The 22,316-nt window shown below is 48.6% G+C and overlaps 1 protein-coding gene across 1 annotated transcript in view; it reads left to right on the forward strand.

Moving 5' to 3' along the window:
• Positions 1–22,316, forward strand: part of SMC5 (structural maintenance of chromosomes 5) — a 628,567-nt gene that overhangs the window by 155,275 nt on the left and 450,976 nt on the right. The window contains exon 8 of the mRNA XM_086961254.1: positions 1,788–1,859. Coding sequence (XP_086817380.1) covers positions 1,788–1,859 — 72 coding nt within the window. The remainder of the gene's footprint in view (positions 1–1,787; positions 1,860–22,316) is intronic.

Genomic DNA, 22,316 nt, shown 5'->3' on the forward strand with positions numbered 1-22,316 from the left:
GTTTCGTCTTTTGAAGCGCTCAGTGACTCATTATGTTAAATGTAGTTTTGACCAGGAGAATTATGTTGTCTCGTGAAGCTTGTGCTTTTGCTGTTCCCCGTCACCCTAACAAAAAAAGCACCAGCTGTTTAGCTGCTGGGCCTTATATCTGCAGCTTCCCTTTTTCTAGAATGTGTCATTTTGTAGTATGCGGTTTGTACCTCGTGAGTTAATGAGAACGTGCCTGCTGAAATCCTCTCTTTAAAGAGCAAGTCGCTTGCAGTCATAGCTCAGAAGTGACTCCTCGCCAAGTGTGATACGCATACATAGCACATTGCATGCTCGGGGTTTACGAGCCCCCTCATTCGTGGAAACTAATTGAAACTACAATGGCCATAATGCAGTTCAATGTGGGTAAAAAGCGTGAGTGAAAGAAGGTGCCACACGTAACTTGGGGCAACTTGTCTGCTCAGTCTCTTTTACTCTCTAGAAAACTAATATATCAGTACCATTGAGTGGGGTAATTATAAAGGGTATGGTATAAAGGTCCATTTGTGGTGTACCTTTTTCAGTAGGGTTTAGTGACCGCGGCACGATATTCCGTTTTTTTATCCTGCCTGGTGGAGGGAGTGGGCAGGTCAGAGAAAAGTGTGGGTGCATCCAACACATTGCACGCAGCCTGGATCCTTACTCTAAAACATACTCACTGATGTCTGTGCTAGATGTTAGAGAACACATCTGCCCAATAGTTGTGAGCAGGGTTGCACAGTTAGTGGGCCGTATCACGCACCTCTGCCGTGCGCTTACGGAATCCAGCCGCTAGCAGCAAGCTTGAACTCTTTTGCTATTGAAAATAATTTTTGGGGAAGGTGGTATGGCACGCATATTGTTAGGCAGTTACTCTTTTAGCAATGAGGATGTTAAGGCTCCATAGTCATTGTCTGCAGTGGGTTGTCGCAATATGGCATTACACCACTAAAGATAATGGCACTGCTGCTGCGACACGGCATCCAGAGAGGTAAGTCATTGGAGCTCAGACGTGCATGTTATTGAACAGTTGATAGCACCTGTTATTAAAGCTGGCTATTGCTGTCCAAAGGTGTTTACTGATTTCACTGGATATTTTTTATAAGCAGGTGAAGTATTTAAAAAAAAAAATTCCAAATGGACATATATATAGGGGAATCACACCAGTCTGGTGCCAGTACATCTCAGTCACAGAACAGGTATAGCGTTGACAGATGCAATATCAGCTTCTCTTGCATACAGCACAGCAGCAGTAATTCCGTCTTTCCTCTACACACAAACACAACCAGAGCCGGCACACACTCCTTTGAAAGATTATCAGACAGCTTAAAATAAGTCTCCCCAGAAAACGCAAAACTGATGTATTCTGCTCCTGTCATTTTGCAACCTAAGGCTATTCAGATAAAATATTTGGGCATGTTATAGTTTGCTGCAGTGTTTGGGACAAGGTGATGATCTATACATCTTCCTCTGTCAGGCATGTTGTTATTTTTCATTTTCTACCTCCATTATTTGCTGGCACAAATGGCTGAGCTCATTAACCACCCTGTACAACACATATTATTATTATTTTTTGAATTTTTCAACGTAGTCTTTCCTCCTCTGTGCTTGGGCTTCACCTTTCATATGTTGATATGAGTACAGTTCGCTTAGTTCCCATGTTCCTGCCTTTGTGAAGCCCATTATTAGCTGCTATGGGACAGCAAAGGACTCTATGCATGTTTAATGTAGGAGTAAAATAAATATTGACTGTGACATCTTCTTTTCTGTACATGATATAGGGTATGGAAATTAAAGAGACAGCTCAAAAATGCAAACAGAAACAGGATGCGCTAGAGAAGAAGGACAAACAGGTAGAGTGGTGCTTGCTTTTTGATCTGCTTGCTTTACAGCACTTTTTTTGTTTGAAAATATATGATTTTACTTATGTTAATGATGTTGTGTGTGACAGCTATATAGAGACCACATATTGGGAATGTAATTCATAATTGAGAAAAGCCAAGCACTTGTCTCTCATTCAGCACTATTGATGCGTTTTTGTTTCTTGATTCTCTGGTGCAAGTATTATGAAATTTGCTTAGCCAAAGGAAAACATTTCTCTGCTACCACCACAGCCCTTGATAATAAGAAAATATAATTTATTATTATTTTCCACTGCCTTAAGTAAAAAATAAATTAACCTTGTTTAGTCCTTTCAATTTGGTAATACTATAAAATAATTCACGCATGTTAAGAGCTAAATCAAATTGTACAGTGGATTGTGTACAGCAGAGCGCATTAGTCTGATCATATACCCGACCTTTTTCACAACAGGGGACTAATGTCATGTTACAGGCAATTTGATTCAGGAACAACATTACATAACATTCTCACATGCTCATCTTTACCTCAACTAATAAATCATCTAAGTCAGAATATACCATACCTCATGTGCAAAACATAGGACAAAAGCTGTAGACCCTTTTGAAAAGTGTGCCCATAATTCTGAGAAAGCTAAAAAGGCATGGGCATACAGAAGCGTGCTATACAAAGCAGATAATATACATACAGATTAGGTGTGTACGCTGCTTCATTTACTTGGTTAGTTCCTCAACAGTTTTGTGTAAATGTCTTTACTTGTTTGTATAAGTGACAAATCAGTTTAAAACATGCGGTACTTTGAATTGCACGTACTAAAGTACCTCCTTATTTGATGTTGGCTGGATATTGGAAAGTCTTATCTAGCTCCATTCAACTTTAAAATTGATCGCTCTGGGTGGAACACATAGAGTAATTATTTGTGCACAATTCTGGCTTTAGTTTTGTGTTTTTATTTGGAAGTACTTAGTTTTAGTTTAAAATGTTTCTCTTAAAAGTGCATCTACGAAGCATCTAGAAGTTCTGTACTCTGTTGGTAGTCATGCTTACAACCATGCCTAACTTTTTCACTTCCATTCTCTTCTTCTTTTACCTGGATTGAAGGGTGAACTTTGTCCACGGATAAACTTGCCCATGTGTAATGCTGGACTTGAGATAAGATGAAATTCTGTAAGAGGTATGGATGATTAGGGCAATTAAAATTAATGAATACCTGGCCACCAGCCTACAAAAATTAAACAGACATATTGCCAAAAAGGCAAGGTTTTATTATCATTAAAAAGGGCATATGTATGAAGTGTGCATGCCCTAGATAAACCCCCACCTCATCCAACTGGATGCATACTTCTTTAACTTAACAAATGTTTAAAAGACAAGGAACTGTGGACCAAGAAGACAACAACATCACCACGTAAAGAGGGAAGCACTACATTTATTTGTTCTGTTATTAGGCACTAGCATTTTGTGATTGGATTACTCTGAAGAAAATTCTGCTGGACGAAAATTACTTTTTTGAATAGCAAAATAAACGTATTGGTTGTCCAAGTCACAAACTGCATGACTGACATGAAGGAAACCTCGATAATGCTTCAACCACAGTTTGCCCACACCTTGCCTGCAGGTTTCAGCAAAGAAATCTCAGTTTTGGTTCATTGACTATTAAAACGACATATGCCCTACCTTGTCTACCTCTTGTGTGTCAGGCCTAGCAAAAGATTAGTGCTGCGGAGACATTGCTGTTCCTTATTTTTGTCAAGGGTATTTATTCTCATTGTGTAGGTATCCACTTTGTGGCCATATGGCAACATTTTCTAAAGCTGTTAATGCTTAGCTTTGATTGTCAGTACCACAAAGGTGGCAAGACACATACATGTGCATTTGTACACCTTCATCTCAACATTGCAGGATTTGTCATCTCCTGAGCTGGTATCTAAACTGGTCCATAGAGTGAAATATTCATTTGGAAGTCATTATTATTTTGTTTGATTGTTCTCATAAAGTTGAGTTAGAACACAAAATACAAACTTGCTTACTACCACAGTACAAAATAATTACATTTCTGCTATGGTTGGAGTGTCTAACAATACATTTGATTGCTGTCCTTGTAAAACAGTTAATTAGCCTTCATTGTACAATACATTTTTGGTATTGTTTTTCCTTTTGTATTAAAATTCAAGCACTTATAAGTTTACCCCCAACTCATCAATATTTTCAATCAATCAATCATAGCATTTGTATAGCGCACTACTCACCCGGAAGGGTCTCAAGGCACTTGGGGGAAGGGGTCTGCTATTGCTCGAACAGCCAGGTCTTGAGTTGTCTCCTGAAGGCGAGATGGTCCTGGGTCAGCCGAAGGTGGGTGGGGAGGGAGTTCCATGTCTTGGCCACCAGGTAGGAGAAGGATCTTCCTCCGGCGGTGGCTCTTCGGATGCGTGGTACGGCGGCGAGGGCGAGGGCTGTCGAGCGTAGCTGGCGGGTGGGCGTGTAGAAGGTCAGGCGGTCGTTGAGGTACTTGGGGCCCAGGTTGTGGAGGGACTTGTGTGCGTGGGTGAGGAGTCTGAACGTGATTCTCTTGCCGACGGGGAGCCAGTGCAGGTCCCTCAGGTGGCCGGAGATGTGGCTGCTTCGGGGGATGTCCAGGATGCGTCGGGCGGAGGCGTTCTGGATGCGTTGGAGTCTTTTCTGTAGCTTGGCTGTGGTTCCGGCGTAGAGGGTGTTTCCGCAGTCCAGTCGGCTTGTGACGAGTGCCTGGGTGACCGTCTTCCTGGTTTCGGTCGGGATCCATCGGAAGATCTTGCAGAGCATGCGTAGGGTGTTGAAGCATGATGAGGAGACGGCGTTGACTTGTCTGGTCATCAAGAGGGAGGAGTCCAGGATGAAGCCCAGGTTGCGTGCGTGGTCTGTTGGCTTGGGAGTGATGCCCAGGGCGGGGGGCCACCAGGAGTCGTCCCAGTCGGAGGGCGATGGTCCCAGGATGAGGACCTCCGTCTTGTCTGAGTTCAGTTTCAGGCGGCTGTTCTTCATCCACTCGGCGACGTCTTTCATCCCTTCGTGTAGGCTAGTTGTGGCGGGGTCTCTGGAAAAGGAGAGGATCAGTTGGGTGTCGTCGGCGTAGGAGATGATGTTGAGGTTGTGTTGGCGTGCGATGGCTGCGAGGGGTCTCATGTAGATGTTGAAGAGGGTGGGGCTGAGTGATGATCCTTGTGGTACGCCGCAGATGACTTCGGTGGCCTCGGATCGAAACGGGGGGAGGCGGACTCTCTGTGTTGTTCCGGCGAGGAACGAGATGATCCATTCCAGTGCCTTCTCTTGGACGCTTGTGTTGCTGAGGCGTTCGACTAGGGTGCGGTGGCAGACCGAGTCGAATGCTGCGGAGAGGTCCAGGAGGATGAGGGCCGCTGTTTCCCCGTTGTTGAGCAGGGCTCGGATGTCGTCCGTGGCTGCGATGAGGGCGGTCTCGGTGCTGTGGTTGGCTCGGAAGCCAGACTACGAGGGGTCGAGGGATCCGTTCGTCTCGAGGAAGGTGGCAAGCTGTCTGTTGACGGTCTTCTCGATGACTTTGGCAGGAAAAGGGAGGAGCGAGATTGGGCGAAAGTTCTTGAGGTCTGTGGGGTCTGCTGTTGGTTTCTTCAGTAGGGCGCTGAGCTCTGCATGCTTCCAGCTCTCCGGGAAGGTGGCGGTGTTGAAGGAGATGTTGATGATGTCCCGGAGTTGGGGTGAGAGGATGGAGTCTGCCTTGTTGAATACGTGGTGGGGGCAGGGGTCGGTTGGAGATCCGGAGTGGATGGTGTTCATCGTGCGGGCTGTGTCTTCGGTGGTCACCGTGGTCCATGTGCGGAGGGTGGCGGTGGGGGGCGTTGGTTCGGCGGTTGGGTGCGTGGATGGTGCGCCGAAGCTGTTGTGAATGTCGGCGATCTTGTGGTGGGAGAACGAGGCGAGGGAGTCGCAGAGGTCTTGTGAAGGAGTGATGTCGTTGTTGCTGGTGCTGGGGTTGGAGAACTCCTTGACGATGCTGAAGAGTTCCTTGCTGTCGTGGGCGTTGTTGTCCAGTCGTTCCTTCAGTTCTTTCTTCTTGGTGGTGCGGATGAGCTGGTGGTGCTTGCGGGTGGCTTGTTTGAGGGTGGTCATGTTGTCTGTGGTCTGGTCGAGGAGCCAGGCTTTCTCGAGGGTGCGGCAGTTCTTCTTGGAGTTCTTGAGTTCGTCTGTGAACCAGGTGGCTTTCTTGCTTCTGGGTCTGCTGGGAGGGTTCTTCAGTGGCGCGAGGACGTCTGCGCAGGCGGTCAGCTACTGTGTAAAGTTGCGGGCTGCTTCGTTGGGGTCCATTGTGCTGGCGGGCGGGTTCTGGCTGAGGGAGGTGGTGAGCTGCTCGGCGGTGATCTTGCTCCAGCTCCTGTGAGGAACCTGTTGCGGGTGGTGGTGGGTCATTGTTCTTCTGGGTCATTGTTCTTCTGAAGCTGAAGTGGACGCAGCTGTGGTCAGTCCAGTGAAGTCCGGTGGAGTGGCTGAAGGTGATGTGCTTGCTGGATGAGAAGACGGGTTCAAGCGTGTGGCCGGCGTAGTGGGTGGGGGTGTTGACCAGTTGCTTGAGTCCGAGGTTTGCGAGGTTGTCCAGCAGGGCGGCAGTGTTGCGGTCCTTGTTGTTCTCCAGGTGGAAGTTGAGGTCCCCTAGGAGGATGCAGTCAGCGGAGGGGAGGGCGTGCTGGCTGATGAAGTCCGTGATGTCTTTGCTGAATTGTGCGCGTGGTCCCGGGGGTCTGTAGACGAGGGTGCCTCTGAGGGTTGTCTTTGGGTCGGTGTGAATCTGGAAGTGGAGGTGCTCGGCGGCAGAGAAGGTGTCGTGATGCGGACGATGGCGATGCCTCTTCCAGTCTGGTTGACGCGGTCCCTCCGGGTGATCTTGTATCCGTCCGGGATGGCGATGGCGATGTCGGGCGCTGAGGAAGCGTTCATCCAGGTTTCCGTGAGGAAGGCGACGTCTGGTGATGAGGTGTCGAGCAGGTTCCAGAGTTCGACGGCGTGTCTGTGGACGGAGCGGGTGTTGAGCAGGATGCACTTCAGGTGGTTGCTGCGGGTGCTCGGTTTGGCGGGTGCGGAGCAGGTCCGGAGGCAGGTGAATTTGCAGGCTTGGCAGGTGAAGGGTCCGTGGGTGTGTTTCGGGGTGGCTCGGTAGCAGGCGGGGGTTCGGCCGGCGTTGAGTGCGTTGAGGGTGGCGGCGTCGTAGGTTCGTCGTGTGGGCAGGCATCTTCGGGGGCCAGGGGTCCTGGCGCTGGGCGCCGTCCAGGCGCAGACGGGCTTGCCTTTGGCGCACAATCGGCGCGCCCGCTGCGCGTACGCGTGCACTCTGCCATAAATGGAGAGTGGGGAGGGGCAAGGGAGGAGCAGCTGGGAGGCGGGAGCGGGGTGGCGGGGGGGGGGCAGCGGTGGGGTACTGCTGGAGGGAGCGTGGGTGGGGCCGCGGGGGAGCAGCGGCAGGGAGCGGGGTGGGGCAGGGTACAAGCGGAGACACGGGGCACAAAGCGGCACAACAAGTACAATCCAAGGGGAATCACAGAGAGTACAATATCACACAACACAAGGACGGCAGAAATTCACAAAGAGTACAGTATCACAAATCACAGGGACGGCGGAAGGAGTACAATATCAAGATCACAAGGACGGCGGTACGAGGCACACAAGGGCGGCGATACAGGTACTGAGGGCAGGCAGGGTCCACAGTCAGGGGCAGAGCTCCGAGGCAGCAGGAGGAGGCCGGGCACACTCGGGGCGGACCACGCGGCGGGAGGAGGGAGCAACTGGGTCTGACCAGGTCAGACCCGGTCGCTCCATTTCTGAATAGAAGGTGGATATGTATCCTTCTGTTTCTTGGCAATTCGATTTCTCACTGCTTAGTTTGCAATATACATTATATTCTCTTTAAATCTTTTCTTTGTATTTTGAAGGAAGACCAATTATAGCAGTTTTGTTTGCTGTCACGAAGTTTTGCCACATTAAAGTGGTTAAGTAGTTTTGCTCTTCTAGTCCTATTTCTTGGACCTTCTGACTTTCCACAAATAAGTGTTCCCATGAACCCTTAGCACTAAATTGTGACATTGTGGATCAGCTTCTGGAAACCGTTCCTGAAATTTAACCGCTGTGTACTAGCACCTAAATAGGGTAAAATATGGTATAAGTTAATTTGATCCCCAAGTTAACTTCTTCATTTTCAAACACCATTGACTTTGCCCTTCATTTGATTTTATGGGTAACGCTTTCCACTTATCCGGAATCTCCCTAAATGACTCTTCTTACTCTATCCCTATTTTAAAGAGTGAAGATATCCTTTTAATCTTCCTTTTTGACAAACAGCCATGCATTCAAATATTTTACCGCTAAACCAATCCCTTAACTGCAAATGATTTAAACTAAATACCCTTGGCTGGTAGAATGAATTGTTCTTTTGTCTGTGAAATTGATTTGAACTCTGATCCCTTCATTAAATCACCCTAAAAATGAAATTCCCTAGTAGTTGTCAAAACTTGCTTCCTTCTTGTACTTCTGAGTTTGTATTTGGTTTCTCCCATACGGGGATTACCTCCTGTAGTGATGGGATAGTATGATTCGGTGATAGCCCTAAATATCATAATGCAGTTATGTCTCATTTTAAATAGAAATTTCTTTAAAAAATTGCGGTGGTACTGGCCATATTGAAATGGATGCCAGTTAGCACCCTTGCCCAGTCATCTCTTCTTATATGCTTGTGTCCATGTTAGGGTAGATCTAGTTTTGCAGCGTGAATCTTTCTGGATTCACTATGCTGTGCATTATTCCGCGATCTGGTGGTTGTGTCCGGATTCGTAGTCTTTTTTCTCTTTTTTTTTTTTATTTTTTTAGCCCAGGTGGGCATCGACGTCCCACCATTTGGTGCACCTTCGTGACGTCGGCACGCTTCCTGCGGAAGCTCCCACCCTTGGGCGCCATCTTCAGATTCTTTTTCCCGCCGTTGGGTCTGGATCGTCGCATGAAGCTCCGGAGAAGTTTCAGGAGAAAAGAAGGAAATACACAGAGTTTTTGAGAAAAAAGGACCGAGGGAAGTCGGAGAAGAAGACCTCCTAGAGCCAGAACGAAGAAAGAGGAGAAAACCGCGTGATACTCGACGGCCAAGGAGAAAGCGCGCGCAGGGGGCCCCCTGAGCGAGCACATGGACAACACCCCATTCAAGTTCTGCCGTAATTGCCACCACAAGTACGCGCAGAAGGACCAGCATCCAGTCTGCAACCTCTGCCTGCCGATCGACCACTCCAGCGAGGATTGCAACGCCTGTTCAATCTTCACGCCGAAGACTTTGAGAGTTCGTGAGAGACAGAGGGTGGCCCACCACACTATGCAAGGGAAAGGGACCACGCCGACCCTCTACCAGCTGGGTGCCTCCTCCGACGAAGAGGAGAACATCGCCGAGGGACCAGATGACTTCACGGTCGTAGAGACCGATGTGAGACCTTCAAAAAAGGTAAGAGAGTCTACGACCCCGAAAACCCAGACAGGGCCGAGAAAGCCTGAGGGAGAACCCCGAAAAGCAGAGGCTAAGTCCTCGAAAGGAGCGCCGGCGACGAAAGTTTCGACGTCCGAAGCCGCATCCTCCGAAAGGCCCAGCGGATCCTTCGAAAAGGACTCCCAGATGGCAAAGACCAGCGAAAAGCAAAGGTCGTCGAGGCAGGCCCTCGAGAAGGGACCCTCGAGCGAGAAGACGCTCAGAATGGCCTCGACGTCGAAGGTACCGTCGAAGAGACCAGCCGAAAAGCTTGACGCCGAGCAAGCGGCAGAGATGGAGAAAAAGAGAAGAAGGCTCGAGGCCGAAATGGAGAGTATGCTCCAGAGGAAGAGAGTCTTCGAGGAAACAATGAAGAACTACTCGATTCCCTCGAAGACCTACTCGATTCCCTCGAAGACCGCTGCGACCGCCGAAGAGGTAGAGGTGCAGGAGGACTTCGAGGCCGAGGAGCCGCCTAAAACTCCGACCCCCACAGATGAGGGAGAAGAGGAGGACTTCTACCGCTCGGAAGGAGATTACCTCCGCGAGAGCTACTACTCAGAATCCTCGGCGTCGCTAGAGGAAGAATGGCAGGATCTCAAGGCCGATAACCCCGAGGAACCTGTGGAGACATACCCTTCGAGGCCTTCGCCGCCAGACGACATCGGGGCTTACTATGAGGTCGTTTAGAAGGCTGCAGCAGTCTACAATGTGAAGTTGGAGGAGGAGCAGACAAAGGCTGACTTCCTGCTAGAAACTTTGCTCCCCTCGCAGACGAAAAGCAGCTTCCTGCCCATGCTGAAGAGCGTCACGGCCCAAGGGACTGAAGCCTTCAAGGAACCGGCCACATGCAGGTCAGTGACCCCGAGGACGGAGAAGAAATACAAGCTCTCCTCCGAGGACCCCCCTTATATCCAGGGCACCGTGGCAGCTGACTCTATAATCGCGGCAACGGCCAGAAGAAGGGCCAACGTGCCAACCACATCTGGGCCACCACCTGATAAGGAAAGCAGGAGGATGGACCTCACTGGAAGGAAAATTGAAAGAAATGCCGCTATGCATTGGAGGATGGCAAACTCCAATGCACTCCTGAATAGACACCAATATCAGCACTGGGATGAGATGAGCCAGTTGCTGAAACACATGCCTGAGGAGTACAGGCAGAGGGCAGCCCACCTCGTGGAGGGGGGAAAGGACATAGCAAACGCATGCCTGAAGACAGCCCTAGATGGGGCAGAAACATCTAGCAGGCTGATGGCCATAGGCATCACTGAGAGAAGGCAAGCCTGGCTCAGAATATCAGGCTTCAAGGCAGAAGTGCAAAATAACATCCTGAACACCCCCTTCAATGGGGAGACGCTGTTCGGGGCATCAGTAGATAACAAGCTGGCTCAGCTGAAGAAGGACAATGAGACAGCCAAATCGATGGGAGCCCTACAATTCAGGGGGATGCGGAGAGGCACCCCCACAAGGAGACCAAATGGTAGAGGGGGAAACCAGCAATCACATTCGCAACAGTCGCACCACCATGGTCAACAGAGTGACAACCAATGGCACCAGGGTCAACAGAGGCAGAATTGGAACTCCCAGAATAGGGGCCAGTCCTTTCGAGGGAGAGGAAACGGACGGGGCCAGAGACGGAGAGGTGGTGATCAACCCCCCCAAAAGTGACTCCATGAGGAAGGAGGCGCTCACCCACCGAAAGCCTCAGGGGGGAGAGCACCAACAGCTAAGGGGAGGCTCACACGGACACGGCTCAAGAGAACACACAACACCAGTAGGGGGAAGGTTGAGATTTTTTCTACACGAGTGGAGAAAAATAACCACAGACAAGTGGATACTAAACATTATACAGCACGGATACTGCATAGAGTTGGAAAAATATCCACCAAGCAGAAAGCCAAAGAGAAGGGGTCACAAGGGCAAAGAACTGCAGTTGCTCCAAGAGGAAGCTCAAGAACTGCTCCTCAAAGAGGCCATAGAACAAGTCCCGCACAGAGAACGGAACAAGGGGGTGTACTCAAACTACTTCCTAGTACCAAAGGCGGACGAAAGCCTAAGACCCATCCTGGACCTACGGTTCCTGAACACCTACGTAAAAACTCAAAAGTTCAAGATGACTTCCCTGCAAGAGGTCATCCCACAAATAAGGCCCGGGGACTACTTGTCCATCATAGACCTAAAAGACGCATACCTGCACATCCCCATGAACAGGAAACACAAACACATGTTAAGATTCAAGGTGAACGAAGACCACTACCAGTTCACAACCCTGGCTTTCGGACTCAAGTCAGCGCCACGGGTCTTTACCAAATGCCTCGCGGCGGTGGCCGCACACCTACGAAGGAAGGGTATACATGTGTACCCCTACCTGGACGACTGGCTCGTGAAAGCAAGCTCTTACACGAGGTGCAAAGCTCACGCAGAACAGGTCACAAAAACGCTCACGAACCTGGGCTTCTCCATCCACTGGAGAAAGTGCTCCATGGACCCAGAACAAGTGAAAATCTTCCTGGGAGCCCTGATCAACACGGTCGAATGCAGAGTGACACCCAGCGAGAAGAGAACACTCAGCCTGCTGAGGGAGAAACGTCACTACCAGAAGGGGCAAGTTCTGACAGTGAGGACGGTGAGCAAGATCTTGGGGATGATGGCGTCATGCATCCACCTGGTCCCCAATGTTCGGCTAAAGATGAGACCACTACAAGAGTGGCTGCAACAGCAAGGGTCACAAGCAGAAGGAAGTTGGGAAGATCTAGTGGTTGTTACGCACAATGTGCAGGAGGAGATGAAATGGTGGACGAAGGAGAATATAACGATGGGGAAGCCTCTAACGCCACCGGACCCAACTGTGACCATCACCACAGACGCATCCCAGAAAGGATGGGGTGCACACATGAACAGGCTCAGAGTGAGGGGTCTGTGGAACCCAGGAGATGCAGTCAAGCACATCAACTACCTGGAACTGAAAACGGTGTTGCTGGCCCTCAAGGCCTTCCAAAAGCTCCTTTACAACAAAAGGGTGATGATACAGACAGACAACACCACAACGATGTTTTACATCAACAAGCAAGGGGGGACTCAGTCATTCCCCCTGTCGAGCTTGGCTCAAGAAATATGGAGATGGGCGATCCCACTCAGGATAGACCTGCTTGCCATACACCTGCCAGGGAAGGACAATGTGGAAGCGGATTGGCTCCGCAGGCAAGCATCGGTGTCCCACGAATGGGAACTGAACAACCAGGAGACAGAGAGTCTGTTCAGGAGGTGGGGCACACCAACAATAGACCTGTTTGCAACACGCCAGAATGCAAAATGCCAACACTTAGCATCGAGGGAACAGGAACCGATGTCCCATGGGAATGCCCTATGGATAAGCTGATCAAAGAAATTTGCCTACGCTTTTCCACCAACGCCACTGATCCCCAGAGTCCTGAACAAGTGCAGGTCGAGCAACATGACTCTCATCCTGGTGGCTCCCCAATGGGCGAGGCAGACTTGGTACTCTCAGATTATGGAGATGTCGCAGGGCGGAGCACACAAGTTCCCAAAAAGAAGAGACCTTCTCTCCATGGAAGGGGGACAAGTTCTACACCCAGAACCAGAAGGCCTCAGCCTGTCCGCGTGGCTCCTGAGGACTTCGAGTTCGCACATTTAAAACTACCAGAGAGCACACTTCGGGTGCTGAGAGAAGCAAGGAGACCCAGCACGCGGAAGTGCTATGGGGAAAAATGGAAGAGGTTCATGCAGTGGTGCCGTAGGAAAAACCTGGAGAGAAAACTGACTAGAGAGTCTACAGTACTTAGATACCTCACGCACCTGATCAAAGCTAAACTAAGCTCGTCCTCGCTGAGGGTTCACCTGGCAGCGATTGTGGCATACACAAGAGGAGAAACAGGAAGAAGTTTCTTCACTTCCAGAGTAGTTAAAAGGTTCTTGGAAGGAGCGAAGAGAATAGCGCCACCCAGGAGGATGCCGCCGCCGGCATGGAACTTGAACGTGGTACTGACGGAACTCATGAAGCCACCGTTTGAACCCATCCATAAAGCGTCACTACAAATGCTGACAATGAAGACAGCCTTTCTAGTAGCAATAACTTCGCTACGCAGAGTGAGCGAGATACAAGCTTTGACGCTGCAAGAACCGTACATACAAATACACAGTGACAGGGTCGTGATGAGGACAGACCCGCATTTCATGCCCAAAGTAGTATCTAAATTCCACATGAACCAAAGTATCCAGATACCTAGCTTCTTCCAGAAGCCCACGTCAAACGTGGAGAGGGCGCTCCACACTCTGAACGCAAGGCGGGCAGTAATGCACTATATAGAAAGGATGAAAGAACACAGGAAGACAAAACAATTCTTTGTGTCCTTCGCAAGGAGTCTCCTGGGTAGACCAGTGACTAAAAACACCATAGCAAGATGGATTGCCAAAACAATACAGCTCTGCCACATGCAAGCTGGTGAAGAGCTCACGGAGGGGCCACGAGCCCACTCAACCAGAAAGAAAGGGGCAACGATCGCCTTCCTGGCAAACACGCCCATCCAAGACATATGCCTGGCGGCAACATGGGCTTCAGTGCACACTTTCACTAAACACTATTGCGTAGATGTGCAGATTAACAAGGAAGCACAAGTGGGCCAAAGAGTGCTTCAACATATCTTTAACAACCAACGCTCATCTTCCACCCAGCCGCCACATGAGTGACAAAACCGCTACGAAATCTATGCACAGCATAGTGGATTCAGAAAGATTCACGCTGCAAAACGAATAGTTTCTTACCTGTCGGTGTAGTTTTGCAGCTTGAAGATCTTTCTGGATTCACTAGCGAACCCACCCACCTCCGCCAGAAAGATGAGGCTGGAGAAGGTGGAAGGACATGGAGCAAGATAGGAACGTTTAACAAAGACATATATACGCGAAGAAGTTTACGTTGAAGGAAAGTTTAAAACACATAGCCATGGATTCACCACAAAAAAGAAAAGAAAAAAGAATCCGAAGATGGCGCCCAAGGGTGGGAGCTTCCGCCGGAAGCGTGCCGACGTCACGAAGGTGCACCAAATGGTGGGACGTCGACGCCCACCTGGGCTACAAAAAAATAAAAAAAAGAGAAAAAAGACTACGAATCCGGACCCAACCACCAACCACCAGATCGCGGAATAATGCACAGCATAGTGAATCCAGAAAGATCTTCAAGCTGCAAAACTACACCGACAGGTAAGAAACTATTCGTTATTATCAATTGTTTTAGATGAACGGTTGAACCAACCATATAATAGTTTTCAAAATGTGTTGGGGCAGAGCCCCCATTTAATACAGTGTGGGATATGTTACGACGCTTGATTCTACTTGTTTTGCTTGCCCAGATAAATTTGGTAATAATCAAATTGAGCTCTATTAAATAATCCCTTTGTTAAACAACATGTAATAATTTGAAATAGAAAAAGGTATTGAGACAAAATCAGTCTTATTAACCAGATTAATTCTCAAATTAATGAAGGTTTATCTTTTTCACAAGCAGCGCATATGTTAATCTTCTACTCAGTATCGAGGAAGATGCATTGTTTAGAGATTTTGTTTGGTTTCAGGAATATTTTTGTAAACCTCAGTTGTAGGCAGTACTATCAATGTATTTCACAATATTATTTTAGAAATACTTTTTATCAACTGAAAAGAATTTGTTTTTGGGAGAAAAAGGAGAGAAGAACCACACACACCTAGGGGCTGATTAGGATGGAGGATTTTCCGCATCCTGCGGGCCGGCGGAAGCCACCGCCGGCCCGGAGGATGCGGAAAATCCTCTGCGGACCCACCAAAGACCCACCGCCATATTAGGATGGCTGGTGGGTCCTGGTTTCAGTCCGCCGCTTTTCCACCGCGGTTGACTTACAACTGCGGCAGAAAAGCTGTAACATGGCTGGCGGTGTCTATCAGACACCGCCAGCCATATTAGGATAGAGTAAAAGAGATGCTTTTCCACAGCGGCTTTTCCGCCGTGAAAAAGCATACGGACCCCCTTCACCCAGGGGGCCCGTTGCGGGCCCCCTGGGTGAAGGGGGAGTGGGGGGGGGTGCACATGGGGGTACCCATGGTACCCCCTGCATTTGTATGCAGAAATCGGCAGGCACCGCGCGGTGCCTGCTGCTTTCTGCATACAAATACAATGTATGCATTTTTAACATTGAGGCGGGTGCAGCTTGAAGCTGCACCCGCCGCAATGTTAAAGATAGAGGATGTGACTGCCACCCTGGCGGTCACATCCTAATCTGCACGGAGGGAACGCCGCTGCCCATGGGGACGTTCCCTCCTACTCTGGGGTCGCGGACGGACTCAAGTCCGTCCACGATCCTAATGAGCCTCCTAATTTGTAGATTTTTTCCAAACTTTTTTTATTTTTTGGAAAATCTGACATAGCGTGATCATGAAGGAGAAAGACATCCCCAGATCGAATCTTAAGCGACCGTACCCGCGGCACTTAACCAAATCTTCCGTATTTCTCCTCCGGCCGGTGGAGAAATTAAATGCATTTACTTCATAAGATACTACGATTGAATCCCCTGTTGCGTATGGTGTCGGCTGACACATCCCCACTCTCCTGCCTAGACTAAGATAGACGCAGGCAACTTCCAAAACCAACAGGCTGTCCACCTGTTTTTTAGTCCTGATGAAGACCCGCCACGGTTGCGATAAAGCCAGCACTACTCTATAGGGTCGAAACGTCGAGGTTGTCACCTATCAGTCCATACCAAGTTTCAATGATAAAAGGAGAAACATATGTACTTGTTGGAACATATGACTTTCAATCTTGGACTGATCTATTGTTGTTTTTATGTATTTTTGTATCAACACACTGTCAACATCACTTGTCACTATCATTCACTCGAGCACGTATCTGTTATTGATATACTTATGATAATTATGTTTTGAACAACCCGTTTTTATTCTCACTAAAGATATATCTATGTCAGATTTTCCCAAAAATAAGAAAAGTTTGGAGAAAATCAAAACATTTGTTGTGTGTAGTTCTTCTCTCCTTTTTTTTCTCCCAAAAGCGATTTCTTTTCCGTTGAAAAAAAGTATTTCTAAAATAATATTGTGAAATAATTTGAAAGTACTGCCTACAATTGAGGTTTACAAAGAAATTGACTTATCTCCCAACAGAACCATTGTTTTTTGTACAATCTTGGAACCCAGGTTCTGAGGGTCACTGGGCCACCCCATTATATTTAATTGTTTCAGGAGTAAACGTAAAATACATTCCATCCTGTCTGCTAAATATGAGTCTACAATGTAACCAAATTATGTGATATGAAGCCTTGAAAGTTTTTATACATTTCGTTTTTTAATCCATCTGGGTCAAGAATATTTTCCCTCTGGCAATTCTCTAATGGGCTTTTTGATTGAAATCTTTTTTAAAAGGATCAATGTGCAAGAAAGGTCATCTCTGCCAAAAGCTCTTCTAGATCCCTCAGTCTGTAGCTTATTAGGAAATTGTTATAAAGATTTCACTGTTCGAACTGTACAGTTTTCTCTACTCCGTCGCTGGGGCCACCCATTCTGCTTGATATTTAACTGGAATGGATACCCACACTATTCACACTCCACCAGAGGCCAGAACTGTGCTGAAGCTGCTGAAGTCTCAAGAGGTCACCTCTCCTGCACGTCCAAGATCTGGAAATGCCGTCCAGGGAGATGGAACATGGTTCCTTCCTCAAAAGCGTCACTCAAACTGTTGTAAGAAGAAATGTAACACGAAAGGAAGGCAATCCTAGAAAAGCTATAAGATATAGTGGAGATCAAGTGATGAAACAAATGACACCTCTCTTGCCCGAGAAGACATTGAACAAATGCAGGCTTGCAGCCCCATGCTGCAAAAAGTTAGCTGGCCTCAGCACAACACTGCCACCCTTATGAAAAAAGAAATGCGGATGCACTAAAAGGTTTATAAGTAGCATGGCGGGATGGTGGTGTTGGGCAGACAGAGGAATTGTGAACAGTGGAGGACACACTTGGTATGACCACCGACCTGATGGACTGGTTTGATAATCCTATCAGCTGGGAACTCTAGTTTTAGGGGTGATGTCGGTGGGGTGTAAGAAGTTGTTTGAGTTTATCGTTTTTAGTGTGGGTGGGTGCCGGCACAGTAAAAGGGGCACTATAACAAACTATCTCACGACTACTGCACTTAACAGGAGTAAGGAGGCGACCCCTCCATCCTACTTAGTCATCAAAATCCCAGTGAAAGTCCACAGTGGTGAAAATGATGAGCCTCAGTGTTCAGGGACTTAATGCCCCAGCTTAACATGTATTCTTCCTGAGCATGCTGTAGTTTAAATGTGATCTGGATCTTACAAGAAAAGCATCTCCTGAAGCAAGACTGGGAGTGAATTTGATCCCCCTGGTTCTCCTGACCGTTTCTCTCTTCTAGTCCCAATAAAAAAGGGGAGGGGGGTTATTTTATTGCCAAACACATTTAAGGGGAAGGTTCTATACACTCCTGCTGAAACACCAGAGCCTGCTGGCAGTGCAGATTTCTATGGTAACCCACATTTTCAGGCTGACTTCTGCCTATGCCCCAATGACAACTAGGAGAGGTTCCTGAAGGAATCCCTAGCACAAACCATGGCCTGGCTAGATTTTTAAGTCCTAGAGGTAGGAGGATCTGAATGTGCTAATTGAACACTCTCTACATTGCTACGCCCAGTAGGTTGGACATTCGGTAGCTCTATCCAAGGCCGGAATAGATGAGAACACAAAATCCTATATGGAGGGACTGCATTTTCTTCTCTGCTTCACTTCAACTTTCGCAAGGTTAGACTACTGCGTGGACACTTCGCAGAGACTCAAAAACATGACACTTGGACATCATGGGTCTCCTCCTTGTCTGACCAATTACCTGTCACAATAACATTGCAGGACCACCATACCCCTGCACTTAACCAGATGTGGCAATTGAAAGACAACCTTCTGAAAAGCAAGATCATGCGCGTACCCATTGGGAATAGAATTGCTGAGTTTCTACAGGAGAATGAGGTGTTCGGTGCCCCAAGTTGCTGTCCCCTGGGATGCCTTTTAGTCCGTGATATGGGAGGAACTGATCTTACTTGTGGCGAAACCTAATGTGGAGAGACTGGATAAAAGGTTGAAGCTGGAGGAGTGGTCGAAGGAATTAGAGGGTCAGCATAGACTCGCAGGCTCATCAATAATATGGTGCTAGCTCATACAAACCAAACAGGAACTCAAATCCTTAACTATGGACAGTGAGGAGTATGTTTTGCTCTGTACAATAAAGGGTGGGGGGCTGGTAAGAATGAGAGGCGAGAGTAAGAGGGGAACTATAGAACAAATTACTATTGACAAGGGGAAGTGTTCTACGAAAATGCCAGGAATACTGAAGCTTTTCAGCAATTTTACACAAATTTATGTTAAGTGGAATCTCTCCTAATATATGAGATTAACACTTACCAAGATGTTGTAGAGACCCAGACTTTTACTACACAACAAACAGGCCACCACAATAGAAAAGGATATTGGACTGGAGGAAGTCCTTTCCGGTATAGCCAAATTACGCCCTGGCAAAGTCTTCGGCCCAGATGGCTTCTCCACTTTGTTCTATAACCTATTTTGCTCCCTATTTGCGCCAATATGGATTTCTTGTATAATTCATTTGCAGATACAGGTGCCTTCTGACCCACAATGAAGGAAGCCATTATCATGGTGATTCATAAACTAGACGAAGACCATTTACAGTGCACCTCATATTATCCCATCTCTCTCCTTAACGTGGATACCAATATCTTTAAGGCCCCTATATGCAGTGACTAATCAACCCTGATTAAACCGTTTCTATCTTGGAGAGATATTGCAATGATAACACAAAATTGATCCTACACATTTCTGCAAGACTGCACCATCTGAGCTGCAAGCCTTCTTGCTATCTATAGGTGCTGAAAATGCTTTGGAACTGGTTTTCTGACATTTTCTACAGGAGGTGTTGACCTCAAATTCAGGGCTCCTTAATGAGCAGCTACTCACATCCCAGTTCCAGAGTGAGAGTGAATGGAGTGCTCTTTGATTTACGGACTGTAAGTAGAGGACCATGTTTGTTAACTAACTCACTGACCTCCCTCCTGGTACTCCTATATGAGCTAGAAACTTTTGGCAAAGTTTCGGGGTTCAAAATAAATATGTTCGAGGCATGAGGGCTGCTGAATTCATATCTGTGCATAGATCGCCGCCTAGTGTTGGGTCCGGATGATTGCACATTGTTGTCCTGGAAGAGTCTTTGAAGTATCACGAGATAGGTGGCTCCTCCCTGGACTACAGTGCGCATGGGCATCCTCTCCATCCCCAGATTGTTTTTTTCCGCCATTGGGTTTGGATGTCTAATCTTAACTCCAGTTAAATTACTTGTACTCTTTCTATTCCTAAGGCCAAAAGGCCTTCTTAAGGTCTGTATTGTATCGTTCGGTGCCTGGCCCTTTCGGTTCTTCGATCGGCGTCGAAAGAAGATTCTCTCGACTTCACAGACCCAGTCTACATGGACGATGGAACGGACCCCGTTTAAGCGGTGCCCCGTTTGTCACTCAAAGTATTCGAACTTGGATGTGCACCCAGTGTGCAATACCTGTTTGTCCCCCGACCACGACGAGTCGAAATGTTTCGCCTGCTCACGGTTCTGCTCAAAAAAGACTATCAAACTTCGACGCGCAGCACGGCAGTCGGCCCAGCGTTCGGCACCAGCGCCTGCAGACATCTTCGATGCCGGGAACGAGGAACTCTTCCAGGATGAGGAAGAGGCGGAAGACGACGTTCCCGAAGAACTGTCGGAGCCGGCGTCCGAGCAGGACTCCAATTTCGAGATGGACGAGCCAGATGAGGAGTTCGCCCACGACCAAGACGTCGTCGAGGTAGGGGACGACGATCAGGCCCTTGCGGCCGTTGATGACGACTCCGGTGGAGAACCGAGTCCGCCCGCAGTTCCAGGTCCTATCATTAACATTCAGCCCTCTCCGGCTCCGGTCGAGGCATCGCCGAAAGGCCTTAGCCAAGATCCATCCTCTAGGTCTACAGCCCCGCGACATAGCCAGGCTAAGACCCTTTCGAAGGAGCCATCGGTCGATAAATCAAAATCGAAACAGACGGAGCACAAATCGAAACCGAAACTGATCAAAATGTTGGTCGGTTCGACGTCGACGTCCTCCTCGAAGGCTGTCGACGACCCTTCGACGCCGAAGATGCCTGTCGGCGCCAAGACTGGGACCTCGAAGCAGGGTTCGGCCACCAAGACGGTCGCCTTGAAGGCCTCGACGTCGGTGCCCGCGTCAACTACCAAACATGGCGAGAAGGGCAAAGGACTTCGGTTGGGAAAAAGTCTACAGCCACCCCTCTTGGGGCTCAAGACTGGGCTGGGTAAAAGGGTCGAAGCCACGGGCAAGGACGCCCTGACTTTGTCGTCGACGCCCAAGGATGGAGGCGCACCGCGCCGGGAGCTCGATTCGACGCGGTTGAGCGAGCGGCCTACACAGGCGTCGAAGAAACCCGAAACAAGCGCTTCTGGTTCGAAGCATGCGGACTCGACGCTGCTTAAGTTTGGCCTTCCGCCCACGGCCCGTCCAAAACAGCTCGAGGTTTCCAAGATGGCGAAGGTGTCCTCCCATGCACAGGTCTTCTATCATGAGCCTTCTTACGACAACCAGGCAAAGCTGTTTATTGATTCGGAGTCGGGCAGGCTTACCGTCCACAAGCGGAAGATCGCGCCTGAACATCCCTTGGAAGGTTACAAGATTCCCCTCAAAAGGAAGATGGTCTCCACCACCTCTCCGGTTCTTGTTGAACCTATTCAGGACTACTCGCACCATGCTTTTCAATCTCCAAAAAAAAAGTGAGGAGGACTTAAATGCGGACTATAGCCAAATGGGCTTCTCTTACAATACTGACACTGATCAAGATGTCTCAAATTAATGGTCAGGAGCGGGAGATCAGGGTGATGACCCTGATGACCCCCAGACCGCACCAGACTCTCAGTCCTACATTGTGAAACCATCACCAACTGAGGACACTGTTGCATTCAATGCTTTAATTGAGCGGGCAGCCCTCAACCATGACATCGAGATGCATGCTGAGCCAGTGGATGAGGATTTTTTTTTGTTGTTTGATACCTTCTCCACGTCTGAACGCACCACCAAGACTCTGCCCATGCTTAAGGGGGTCCTCAAGCATGCCACAGCCATTTTCAAGGAGCCAACCAAAGCCAGGGTTATAAATCCCCGGATCGACAAAAAATATAGGCCTGCCCCAGTGGACCCAACCTATATCAAAGGCCAGCTCCCTTTGGACTCCCTCGTGGTGGCTAATGCACGCAAAAGGGCTAACTCTCAATCAACTGGTGACGCTCCCCCTCCGGACAAAGAGTCAAAAATCTTTGAAGCGTCTGGGAAGCGTGTGGCGGCGCAAGCCACTAACATTTGGAGAATAGGCAATACACAGGCCCTGTTGGCTAGGTACGACAGGGCGCACTACGACACCCTAGAACAATTAATGCAGCACATGCCTGACATGTACAGAGAGGCAGCGGAAATGGTTATTCAGGAGGGAAAACTAGTCTCCAATGCGTCAATCCAATGCGCCCTGGATGCAGCGGACACTGCAGCAAGGGCAGTCAATACTAGCGTGATGCTGCAGCGCCATGCCTGGCTGCGCATCTCAGGGTTTAAATCCGAGATCCAAACTACTCTTCTCAATCAGCCGGTTAATCCGGACTTCCTGTTAGGACCCGAAGTGGACACAACACTTGAGAAAATGAAAAAAGACACTGAGACGGCGAAATCCATGGGGGCTCTTCAGTCACAGCAGTTTCGGGGCGGTTCCTTTCGTCGCTCCGGTAACAGGGGAGCAACAAGAGGACAGGCTCAACAGCATTCACAGTACGGCAAAGGCAACA

This window comes from Lissotriton vulgaris, chromosome 3_1, assembly GCF_964263255.1.
Source record: "Lissotriton vulgaris chromosome 3_1, aLisVul1.2, whole genome shotgun sequence".
NCBI classification, from domain to species: domain Eukaryota; kingdom Metazoa; phylum Chordata; class Amphibia; order Caudata; family Salamandridae; genus Lissotriton; species Lissotriton vulgaris.